The 12,064-nt window shown below is 36.6% G+C and overlaps 2 protein-coding genes across 11 annotated transcripts in view; both read left to right on the top strand.

Moving 5' to 3' along the window:
* Positions 1-7,932, top strand: part of spri (Src homology 2 domain-containing protein sprint) — a 223,868-nt gene extending 215,936 nt beyond the window's left edge. For 9 of the 10 annotated variants that reach the window (XM_076121060.1, XM_076121059.1, XM_076121056.1 and 6 more), the window contains 9 exons: positions 123-218; positions 591-687; positions 3,069-3,235; positions 3,647-3,751; positions 4,279-4,464; positions 4,729-4,860; positions 5,012-5,239; positions 5,623-5,839; positions 6,028-7,932. In XM_076121060.1, the coding sequence (XP_075977175.1) occupies positions 123-218; positions 591-687; positions 3,069-3,235; positions 3,647-3,751; positions 4,279-4,464; positions 4,729-4,860; positions 5,012-5,239; positions 5,623-5,839; positions 6,028-6,161 (1,362 nt within the window). In that variant the 3' untranslated portion in view covers positions 6,162-7,932. The remainder of the gene's footprint in view (positions 1-122; positions 219-590; positions 688-3,068; positions 3,236-3,646; positions 3,752-4,278; positions 4,465-4,728; positions 4,861-5,011; positions 5,240-5,622; positions 5,840-6,027) is intronic. The other variant, XM_076121057.1, reaches the window with a different exon arrangement.
* Positions 7,933-8,188: 256 nt separating this feature from the next.
* LOC142977218 (uncharacterized) lies at positions 8,189-11,831 on the top strand. Its single transcript, XM_076120980.1, has 6 exons — positions 8,189-8,580; positions 9,021-9,191; positions 9,757-9,894; positions 10,191-10,382; positions 10,954-11,084; positions 11,532-11,831. Exons 1-6 carry the CDS (start codon positions 8,374-8,376, stop codon positions 11,800-11,802), a joined length of 1,110 nt encoding a protein of 369 aa, XP_075977095.1. The 5' UTR covers positions 8,189-8,373; the 3' UTR covers positions 11,803-11,831.
* The last annotated feature ends 233 nt before the right edge of the window (positions 11,832-12,064 follow it).

Raw genomic sequence — 12,064 nt, 5'->3', positions numbered from 1 at the left:
GGACCTTGACTAAGATTTGTCATTTTTTCATGAGATGTCACCAGTTAAAATTATAAATAATAATTATTTTTGTTACAAAGAAATGGATATACAATACTAATAATTTTGATATCATATTGCAGGCAAGCGATGATGGCACTGTGTTCTCGGAACCGTGGGACAGTTCGCAGTGGGATGGACTGATACCACCTTGCAATGGTCAACAGCATTATGACAATGTAAGTTAAATTACAAAACTACCTGCTGAATCCGGTGAGGCTGAGACCCGATACCAACATAGTTGTAAGAAAGGCTAGGCTGTTATACACCGAAAAAAATTGCATGCGTTAATACTCTAGTAATCATTTTAAATAAAACAGAAGGAACAGGTTTTTTATAGTTTGTATAAACAACAATTCAAACTGTTTTTTAAACAGCTACCTACACAAATATTAACACTAAAGCAGTATGATAACAAGTGTACGACAGAGTATAATTAAAGTAGATATTATTATATATCATCATAAACTGCTGCAAATGACATAGTGATTAAAATGCTTATTTAGAGAGTGTATTGCACTTAATTTAAACATTACTTTTTTTTAATTCAGGAGGAACCTTGTGAATGGGAGTCTCCGATTCCAAGACGAGGACCTGCTGCAGCCACACGGGCGAAGAGTTTCAGAGACCGACTGGATCCTTTGCTAGGTAAATAATAAGATAATACATTACGAAATTGGTAGTAAAGTAAAGAAGTTGAAGCTAAGTTTGTGACTACTAGTTACGAGTCTGCATCGAAAATGTCGATTTAAAAATGTAATTGAATTGACGAACACAAGATAACTATAAAATACGTATTCCTATTATTAAAATGTACCAGATCTATGAATAACTTTATACTTAGTTAGCGACGAGTTACACGCTTCTCGTAGAAAGTAAAATTTCCGTACGGAGATAACGAGTGAAATGATTTGTTCCCATTGAAGAAATACTACGTCAGAGCACGTGTCGAACAGTTATGCTATTTACTCACGTTACACAAGCCGTGTCACACACTATGTAAATACAATTTAATACGGAAGAATATCATCATAATGTTATTCTGATAAGATTATAACTCACTATTCACTTAGACAAATTTAAATAAAGCCGCATCACAACAAAAGGAGATAGTTAGGTCATTGCTATCAAACACTCGCGTTATTTTCCTCTTATTTCGTTCACTTTAGTTTCACACAGTCTGCTCTGTGCTACATACCGTATCGCTCCACGCAAAATCACAGATGTTCTGTGCACAATGCAGACCGATAAAACAATCGATATAACACATTATTATCAAATTAATTAATTTAGTAGAGCGAACACAATGGGACCGCGTCGTACATCTGTTATCTATTACTACATTAACTCTGTAAATAAATTAATTATGGCTAAAGGGCAAAGGTCTGCGCGTGCCGTGAATTTCTTAGTCATTCTCAGTGCTTGCAGCTGTGCAGTGACAGTCGCTTTCCAACCCGCGTTGGACAAGCATTAGAGTACAGACACTCCGGTCGTGTGAATGAGAAACCATCGATTTAAATCTTTCATTCACGCGGGAAAAAACCGCAAAGCTATCAGCCATGAAGTGGTTCAAAAAGTTGTTCCAAGGAAGGTGCGAGAAACTGTGTGAGGAGCCTGCTAGTACTAGCAAAGAGCCCTGGATCAACAAGTTTGATTCATTGAACCAGTTCACATCTCCGGAAGATGATTGTGCCGTAGGAGAGGAAGCTTTAGAAGCTTTGGATGTGTTTATACCAGTGCCGAGTGAAGTGTACGCGTTAACCACTATAAAGAATTTTAGGACGGATAGTCTTGATGAATTTGTGTTTGAAAGTGATTGGGTGTTCGTTTCCCGCGAGCAACTTTTGGAGCCGAAGTTTCAAAAACGCCTGAAGAAGACGGATACATTAACTGATCTGTGCCGGTCCCTTGCCGAGACTAGTGTGAATAAGAGACGGGCAGAAGTGGTGGCCAGATCGCCCAACTGCCATTGCCACGAAATGAGTTCCCGTGAAAGTGAGAAACCGTTACGTTCAAGTTCTTTTCGTCGAATAATTAACAGTTTTAAGAAATTTTGGCATCTCGTGTACTTTAGGCTAAAACATTCAAAATTATTTAAGTCGAACGACGTAGACGAAATCCCGAAATCGAGTGAGGATCCGATAGAGTCATTCAACTCAACTAACGCATATTTATGTAGGTAATAATTATATCTCAATTAATTTTGTTCAACGTTCTAGTAGATTAATGCAGTCTATCGCTAAAATGAGGTTGCGACAATAAATATATCACTTTGTAATAACAATGTGTGCTAATTACGTGTCGTAATGCGTCTAATGCTATAACAATTCAATTCTTATTATCTAATTACATTAGAATGTTCTATTACTAACTGTCGGCCTCCTAACGTCTTTATAATATGACCCGCTTGTGTTTCCTTAACCTAAATAATTACTAATGAGCTTTTTAAGCTGTTTTGCGTAGTAACAAAAGCTTTAGTACCCTCATTAACAATTTCTATGAAGTACTTAAGGGGTTTAAGCGCTGATCTCACCTATCAAAAGCGTCTAATGCTTAGGTCGGTAATGAGCTTTTAAATTGAAACTTTTAATAATATTTTTTTATCTACGGCATTGGCTTTTTTCAGATTTTCATCCTGATATTTTATAGTGATAGTGATAGTTTATACTATAACCATGAATTACATAGGGCACTATCGGGGGTAGATATAGATTATGAGGTCATCGTTTCCGACATGCGCCCATCGTGTGCGATACGTGTGAAATAGATGGATAATATCCGTCTGAATTGGCTGTTCAAAGTTTTGTTGACAGAGAACTTACAGCTGGATGTTGTATATTATAACCTATATACTGTTTATAAAGAATGACGTAATAATAACAGAGCAACGATTTTATTTGATAATTTAACGATTTCTTTTTCGAAATCTTAACGTCACTATAACTAACGTTTCCGATAACCGATGATATCTTGTACCGTAATTATAGTAGGTATTTTAAATAGCAGTACTAAATATTAACAATTTCCAGCTGCCGGCCGAGTGCGTGCATTACGTGGAGGTCGCACAGTGCGCGGCGCCGGCGCAGCGTTACGTGCGTACGCGCTGCACCTGGCTCAAGACAAAAGCACCACCTTCGCACAGAACATCGACAACTTCATTGCATGCACGTTGGATTCTAAGGAGACTTGCCCTCAGGTAAATGGAAAAACTAACTATTTATTTAAGGCTTTCTCCTTCTCGCTGACGCTAACGTCGGTCCAGTGAAAAGCCTTGGCAGTATTACACAATATATCTTACGATAATATCTGCTGCGCACGTCGGCATAACTGAGCAGTGTCCCCTAGAACATTGTACGCTCGATCAATGCTAGCCGGAAGATCTGCTACAGTCTAAAGGATAACTGTTTGTATTTAATAACAGAACGCATCAATCCTATATCAGTAAAGCTTTTAATTAGATGAATATAAAGATATCATTGTAGTTCGTCACAACAGATCTAAAGAAAATGCATTGACACTGCATCTGTTGTATCTATAGCTTATCTATAAGTTGTCCTTGTTACTGCATAGATCTTATGTCTTAATAACGCGTTTATTTGTGTTCTAGGTAATGATGCGCAATATGAGACAGTTCATGTCTGGAATGAAGAACTATCTCGTCAAACATGGCGAAAGAGAATTTGAGAAAGAAGTTGAAAAAGAACGACTTAAGGTATTGTATTTTTTGCTTCCATTTATTTATTTTATCTCATGATTGGGTAATATTTGGAAACAAAATCTGGTTTATTTGGGGGAGGATACAAACGTTTGTTTGATAATGACATGCACTTGTCCTGCGTAGTCCGAGATAAGCAAATTCCAGCGTATTTTAAATAAATATATACCAATTAAGGAACAGGATATAATTATACTTATCAAAATTCTTTCGACTATTTACCCAAATACGTTTCGTAGTAATTATACTATAGGAGTCACGAGATAGCTAGTCAAATGTTGGAGAATTGTCACGGGTCTCTAACATTATTTGTAGGTACTCTTTGCTTTGAAAACTGTAGCTGGAGAAAACAACTTTAGACGAAAACATAGACAACTAGATCGTCACGCCAACCTTTCTTGGGTCTGTCCCGACGGCGACGTCATCCGTCGATGGCACCCATTGAGTGCTGATCGGTGTCCATCTTTCGGGTTGCATTCGGTTGACTAGATTTACAATAAAATGTGATTTATTTTACTAAACAGCTGAAGCCGACGGAGTTCCTGAACCTGGACGCGATCCTGGAGGCGGTGATGCACCGGCTGGTGGTGCGGCCGCTGCGCGCGCGGCTGTACGCGCTGCTGGCGGCGTGGCACGCGCCCGACGTGCGCCGCCTGCACGCCGCCATCGAGCGCGCGCACCACGCCACGCCGCTGCAGCTCGGCATCAAGGTATAAACAGCCTGAACCTTTTAGTCTATATCTTGGTCAAAATTAACAGTTGAACATGATATATATTAACTATGGCCTTGCCCCTATGGTTGACTGCTAGAAGGCGTTTTGGTGGACAATGCACGTAACTGGCCATTTTTGCCCAGAAATCGGGAACTTAAAGGGACTTCGATGGGTGTAAAAACCCTTAATAATACTTTTAATGATGATACTATGGTTTTGATTTTTAACACCATATTAAAAGCTGCCTTTCATTGCTTTTAGGAATCAACCAAGGTTCCATCATCAGCGGTGTTGGCTGTAATATCGAAGAACTTCCTCAAGATGCAAGAAGCTGACTCCCCGTTGGACAAGCTTGAGAATCTTCTAGCAGCCATATCTGTCATGTTTAATGCGGTAAGTCCACATATTAAAATGAAAGGGTAGCAGTTACCTTAAATCGACAGTTTTCTAAAGTCGCGAACAACAGTGACACTAGGTGTTAACATAAACCCATACATAAAAAAAGTATCAAAGTGCCAAATATTAACCCAATTTTTCTGTTCAGATCCGTGGTGAGCGTTCTGTAGGAGCCGATGACCTACTTCCAGTTCTCGCATGGACTATCGCTCGTTGTCGTCTAGTCTGCGCCGAGCTTGAAGCAGAACTTATGGCAGGACTTCTCCCGGCCGCACTCCTGGCCGGCGAAGGAGGGTATTATTTGACTGCATTGTTCTCTGCTGTGGCTGTGTTGAAGAGACTCGCGCCGGAACCACAGCCCGATAGTACTACGCCTGTAAGTTTTTCAAATACCTTAATAATTCTTGTATAGTTCATTTTGGCATACAAGAGAATAAAAACAAATACATAGAAAATCAAATCAATTTTATTCTGCAGTATACTTTAGCCTTTGTGTTGTCAGAAAAAGACATTTTAAAATAATACGAGTGACAAAAATAATGCCTCTTAAGATGATATGTTTACTTACATGACACTGTTTACATTTCCTAATTTATAACACTTGTCTGACCTTCATATGTCTTGGGGAATTAAGACGACAAATATGTATTCGGAAACTTCTTACCACACAATTTTTACCTTAAACTCTATACAGATGAATACTATTTTGGTTAAATAACAGAATATTTTTTGAGATAACTAACCATGAATGTATCCCAGCAGTGGCGACGTGGTTCAATGGACACGGGTCGCGAACAGTGCCCAGTCGCCGTGGTCCGCGTAGTGTTGCCGGACGAATGTCGTGGCTCTATCCGTCGCGTGCCGGTGCCGTGTCGTCCCGGTGCTCGTGCAAGAGATCTTTGCCGGGCGCTAGCTCATGCAGCAGCTATTACTAATCCACAGGACTATGCTTTGTTCGCGTTGCATGATGGACATGGTATGTAAAAACACAATATTTTGTGATGTAATATATTTGTATAACTAATGAAAGAGAACCATCTGTTTAGGTAAATAACGATAATAGTGTTTATTGCCCTCGTTATCGGGAGCTATAAAAGTCCCCTTTTATAAGATACAAGTAACTTTTTTATGGCAGTATCTAATGATCTTTTCTTTATTCTACAGAAACCATGTTGAACGAGAACGACTGCCCTCAAGAAGTCATGTCGGAGAAGAGCGGTCAAAACTTCACACTGGCGTACCGAAGGATAGACGCAAAGATTGCCTGGCCTCAACAGGCTCTGCTATCTTATCCCTAGAGGAACGCTTCTTAATAAATTAGTCAAACGAAGCGATAGTAATCTCTTAGGATTAGAAAACTTGCATGAAAATTTTAAACCTTCAACTTGTCAAATCATGCTCACTATCAATAAGATCGCAAAATTATATTCGGGAAATTAAAACTATATTTTTATCACGTAAACAATTATAAAGTGATATTTTCTTCAACTGATTGTAAGTGCTAACGTTTTCTAAGCTTAACTTACGTATAAGTACATCGCTTATAGGCAGTATTTTTAAAGCGTCGCTACTCAACGAGCATACTAATGTCATATAATTGTAGCTTTTTTACTCAGTAATGAATAAGTAACTTTATGAATTATAATCTGACTGAACTTTCGGGAGTCATCCCAAATTTTGTACATTTTTGTATCACGTGTGAAAATTATCTTTCCAAGTTTGAGTGGAGTGTGATGTATGGATAAAATGTTCACCATTTTTATTATAATTTGTTCAATACACCTAACTCGATGTACGTGGTTAGGGGTAAGTAACTGTCTTCAAAAGGCAGTGTTTATTTCTTCAAGTGTGCGTTTGTGTATGTTCCTAAATTTCGACGCGTAGGTACACTAAATAACTCACCAAATTGTTGTTTTAGTTTAATAAAATGTAAGTATTTCTTTAAACATTTTCTAGTGCTATAATTTACTTTTGAAGTATCTATACATATTTTAACTCTTACTAACTTGTTTATGAACTGTGATGTTAATCGTATTAATTAGTAATACTGTAAGGTTTTGTATTAATTTTTGTATATTCGTAGAGCTGTTTCTTAATATAATTTATTTATATGTAATTGTAAGGTAAATAACCAACAAAACGTTAATACGATGATGGGTGAATTGTAGCGGAGTTGTAGACGTGGTGATTTTGAATGTGCGAAAGACTAAACAAATAATAATTTCTAGTAATTCTTCTACTTTTATAAACTTGATGTTCGCTAAAATTTACCCATTGTTAATACGTATTCAGAAGAATCATTGCCACATCATGGTATCGGACAGTATTTTTGTAGCGCTTATTTAATACAATAGGAAGAATACATCCAATACAAACTAAAATGGCCTAAGTACGATATGGAGAAGTGTTCATGTATCGAAATAAAACTAAACCATTCTAGGGAAACCAAAAATGAGTTAAATACTTCTCAACTCTGTTTTTAAAGTCGGTATTTTTATTGCATGAACAATAAAAATATCGATCTTATCTTAATTTTGTCTTGAACCTTTTTTTTCTGTGTTTCAACAAAACGATTAAATAACATACTTGTCAAAACATTTATAAGTATCAAATTATTTATCACCTTCACAGTCTTAATAGCCAGTCATAAAAATCTGTTATAATTTACATGAATACTGCAAGCTATAGTGCAGTACTTGAGACAGACGCAGTAATTTTGAATGATGAAAAGTACAATCCATAATAACTAGGTTAGGTAGCTTTGATTCCAATTGTATTGGAATTTAATAATGCTATTTAATACATTTTTCATATTTTTCAAAGTTCTGATTAGAAATACATTTCTCCAATTGTTTTATAGGTCGATTTTATTTCCCATAAGTAGTTTTTGAATGTAATGTAGGCAAGCCATGATTCTGAATACGTGACCGTCGTACGCGCAGTGTAAAGCGCTCCCTTTTGTATTTATTACGTCATTCTTATTAACGTTAGTTGTAAAACACGTATATTGTGTTTTGATAAAGTTTTCAGTCATATTGTGAAGGAGTAAATGGATTTTTACCAAATTTATTCTTGGTCTTTTATTAAACCAACTCACAATTTATTATAATAACAATCCCTAAATACCTCATGGAACAATATAAAACATTTATTTTCATATTTTTAATCAACAAATGGAGGATGTTGATATTTTGCATCACACTAATAATGGTACTACATACATATGCGCCTGGTACGCGCCATTTTCTTGTCTAGTCCGAATATAGCAACGAGCCACAGGCTATAAGACATAAAGCACGTAAGTTAGAAATGCTGCTGCCGGGGATTACGTCGTGAGTTGTGACGCCACCGTCGCCTTTATTCAGTAGTAGATGAGACTTGAAAAAATATTCATATCGATCAAACATAACAATCTTCACCCATGGCAACTTCTTCCCTACTTAGTATAATTCAATCGATAACCCAACAACCAGTACACGTGCACTTATAACCAAGAACAGTAGAAAAATCATGCTGTACCCAGAAACTTCAGATTTACCACTATATCCTATAAACAATGACTTCGATATGCAGGCTAAATACCCTCAAAAGTTGCCCAAACCTCATTGGGATAGAGTACATTTGGAATATCCAGTTAGAAAGTATATTGGAACCGGTGTGTCTAGTGAAACGATAGGTAGACGATGGCGACCTCCTGGAGACGTTTTAAAAGACCAGGTAAGTACAGGTCTTTATTATAGCTGCTGCTATCGAAAAAGGATCGGTTTGATAGCTCATACCTTATCTTATTCGTTTAGAATCCAATCAATGATATTTTATCAATACGATTGTAAAAATAAATTGAAAAATGTCATTAACATTTAAATTACATTTACAACGTCATATGTAGTATGCTGATTTAGTTTAAATAAGAGTAAAAATAACAAAAAACTTAGTTTAATATTAGTTTATTAGGCTATTTTATCTGATGAACATGATTCGGATAACCTATCCAATAAATAAAGAGAAAGCAAATTCTGTCAAAATCCATTTCACTAAGTAATTGATCCATCGAAAAGGGCATAAAATATGTCTATAGCTTTCAGGGCATAGGACTAACATATTATTTCAAATTACAAATTATATTTACTTTTAACTTCTCGTAACATTTAATACAGCGTACTCCAATCGAAGAACTCAAGAACTATTTCCGTGACTACAACATCACGAAGCAACTAACCAGATCGCAAACCACTGAAGATTATGGAAGAAAACTACCTGAGACCAAAAGGTTCAACAAACATACCGCTTGCACTGAAAATGAATATGTTTATCCAGTTTGTAGAAGAGTAAGTAGCATGATATCCTACTTAATATTATAAATGCGAAAGTTTGCGAGAATGTATGCATGTATGGATGTTTGTTCCTCTTTTTACACAAATACTACTGAACCGATTACGATGAAATTTGGTATATAGATAGCTGAAGACCCAAAATAACACGTAGGGTACTTTTTATTCGGGAGTTCCCGAGGGATCGGGATTTACACGGGAAGGGCTTCTACGCAGACGAAGTCGCTCACGGCCTTTAGTAAAACGATATATTTGCTTCGAAAAACCAGAACTTCGAGTTTTTAATAAATTAGATTCGAATCCTAAGTTGCCCCTGTCATTGCACTAGTTATAAATGGGTTCGATTCCCACGTAAATTCATGATTTAAGCAGTTTATAGTGAAAGCAGTTTTAATGTAGGCATAGTAGTATGAAACTCGAAAATAAACAAGAAATAAAATCACACTTAGGAACTTTGTAAACAACTTATAGCAATTCGAAGAATCACGCAACGAAGAAAATAGTAATATTTCTTACGATGATTTCTTTTTATAATTATATTTTTAAGAGTATTTTTTCCTAGGTTGAAGACAGACCGCCGCAGCTCACAGCACATGGGACTACAGAGATGAGAAGTCGTTACACTCGACCGGTGACACCATCACGATTAGTTACAAATAAGGACCAATATAAACACCCTGACAAACTACCCATGGCACCGGTAAGTAGCCACAAATATAAGTACAACACGGTAAGTTATACAAATAGGATAATGGCCTCCCACGCCTGAAACCGCAGCACCTTATGGTTTCAGATCCAATTCCCAGGACGGATATGACATGGGTTTTTCTTTTCAGAGGTTTTTAATGGAAACTCTAAGGTAGTAAAGATCCCATTCTCAAAAACTTACCTCTAGGCATCTCAGAAAATATTCGCTATTTCCGAGGGAGTTTGTCAAAAGTTTTACTCATTCGTTAAGATTTAATAAAAAAAAATTACTAATGACGTCTTTATCAGCCACTTCCAGAACCAAGTTGGCACAAAGAGCTAGAGCCTCTGGATACGACACACGAGGGCTACGAGAAGTACCTGGACCCATACTTGACAACAAGCCGGCTGCATCATCGACCTTACACGGCGGATCAGCTGCAGAAACCTTCCAATAACAAGGATGTTGTTACCTATTATACTTTTAAGGATATTACTTATGTAAGTAAATATTTTAAATAACGATACCTTCTTAGTGTCAAAGCCAGCTGCACAATTTAGGCGAAGTCAATAAAATTAAAGCGTCAGTTGTAAAATATATTGACAATTGAAAAAAGAGCTAGTTAGTATCATTAGCCTCTAAATTTCACGATTTTTTTGATACGCAAACTTTAATCTATACTAATCTATACTAATATTATAAAGCTGAAGAGTTTGTTTGTTTGATTGTTTGTTTGTTTGTTTGTTTGTTTGTTTGAACGCGCTAATCTCGGGAACTACTGGTCCGATTTGAAAAATTCTTTCAGTGTTAGATAGCCCATTTATCGAGGAAGGCTATAGGCTATATATCATCACGCTACGTATAATAGGAGCAGAGTACCAGTGAAAAATGTTACAAAAACGGGGAAAATTACGATTCTCTTATGTGACGCAAGCGAAGTTGCGCAGGTCAGCTAGTTTATTATAATATTTAGTTGCTTACATATTAATAAATGGACTTTAAAATCGTGTAATTAGGAAATTTAATTTCGTAACAAAACTTAAGCTTTCATATTTTAATTGCTTTTCACAGACTCGTACACCAAAACCCGAAACCGAATGGCAACTACCAGTGAGCAGACCGAAATCAATGTACGATAGAACTAAATTCAAGGAAGGTACTAGAGAAATAAGAACGCATAACAAGTTGCAGTGCGTGCCCGGGTAAATACTCACTTTCATCAGTCTACCCTCAATCTAATGAGTTGACTGTACTTTCGCAACTAATTGCCTTTCAAACCTGTAGAGCGATATACCTGTTTTTCTGAATAGAATTGAATAAATTTTATTCCTAAGTGTTCTGCTTATGTACCACAAGTTCATTAAAACGGTAATTATCGCAAATTGCTATACGTTATTAGGTTCAAGTTTATCAACATTGTTACCGAACTAAACCACGCAAAGGTATGCTGAATATTTGTTTTATCATTGATAAAAAAACTCATTGTCTAAAGTCATTGGGAGTTTTTATTAGCTCCATACGAACAAAAGTGAAACCATAATATATTGTACCACTGTAAAAACCATGAACGTAGCGCTACTCGCATCAACTTTCTTGCAGTCTTTGAAAACTTAACAATGCTATAATTTCTCCTCATTTTCCTTTCTTAGAACTTTCCGAACAGAGGTAAGGGACAACTTCATAGCACCGATTTTGCAACCAGCCTCACAGATACATAACTATGAAGAGGACGTTAGGAGCTACTATGAGAAGCGCTTAGCTAATCTCAACGCTAATACGCAAGAAGAATATACTGCCTTCAAGAAACAGTATTCCACGGAGAATTCCGTCGTTGGATCTGGCAAACCCATATGTTCTGTCTTCGATCAATTTACAGAGAAGAATAAGAGATTGGAAAGGAAAAGTATGCGTATTGGCTAGATTGAAAGTTGTGTTACAGATATATATGATAAGAATAATAAACAGTTGAATTCGTCATCTTCTTGTTTATTTAGTTTTTCCAGAGTCCACTTTAAATTTTGGTGAGATAACGAAAGTACTGTCTCAGACAAACCGAACTACAGTTCCAATTGTAGTCTGTCCGTCACCAGACTCTTACGCATTACGATAGGAATATCTCTTTAAGGAAGAGCAATGACTTCTTTGACCATGATTCACTCACACAAAATAGATTAAAAGGTAA

The sequence above is a fragment of the Anticarsia gemmatalis genome, chromosome 12 (assembly GCF_050436995.1).
Source record: "Anticarsia gemmatalis isolate Benzon Research Colony breed Stoneville strain chromosome 12, ilAntGemm2 primary, whole genome shotgun sequence".
NCBI classification, from domain to species: Eukaryota; Metazoa; Arthropoda; class Insecta; order Lepidoptera; family Erebidae; genus Anticarsia; species Anticarsia gemmatalis.
Note: the sequence above shows the minus strand (reverse complement) of the source record. Positions and strands in the feature narration are given on the sequence as shown.

What these genes read in the sequence shown, in the direction of transcription:
- LOC142977218 (XM_076120980.1), top strand. Translation starts at nt 8,374, where the DNA reads ATGCTGTACCCAGAAACTTCAGATTTACCACTATATCCTATAAACAAT. An exon ending in GAGACGTTTTAAAAGACCAG is followed by an intron (nt 8,581 to 9,020) that starts GTAAGTACAGGT and finishes CATTTAATACAG; the next exon opens with CGTACTCCAATCGAAGAACT. An exon ending in CTTTTAAGGATATTACTTAT is followed by an intron (nt 10,383 to 10,953) that starts GTAAGTAAATAT and finishes TGCTTTTCACAG; the next exon opens with ACTCGTACACCAAAACCCGA.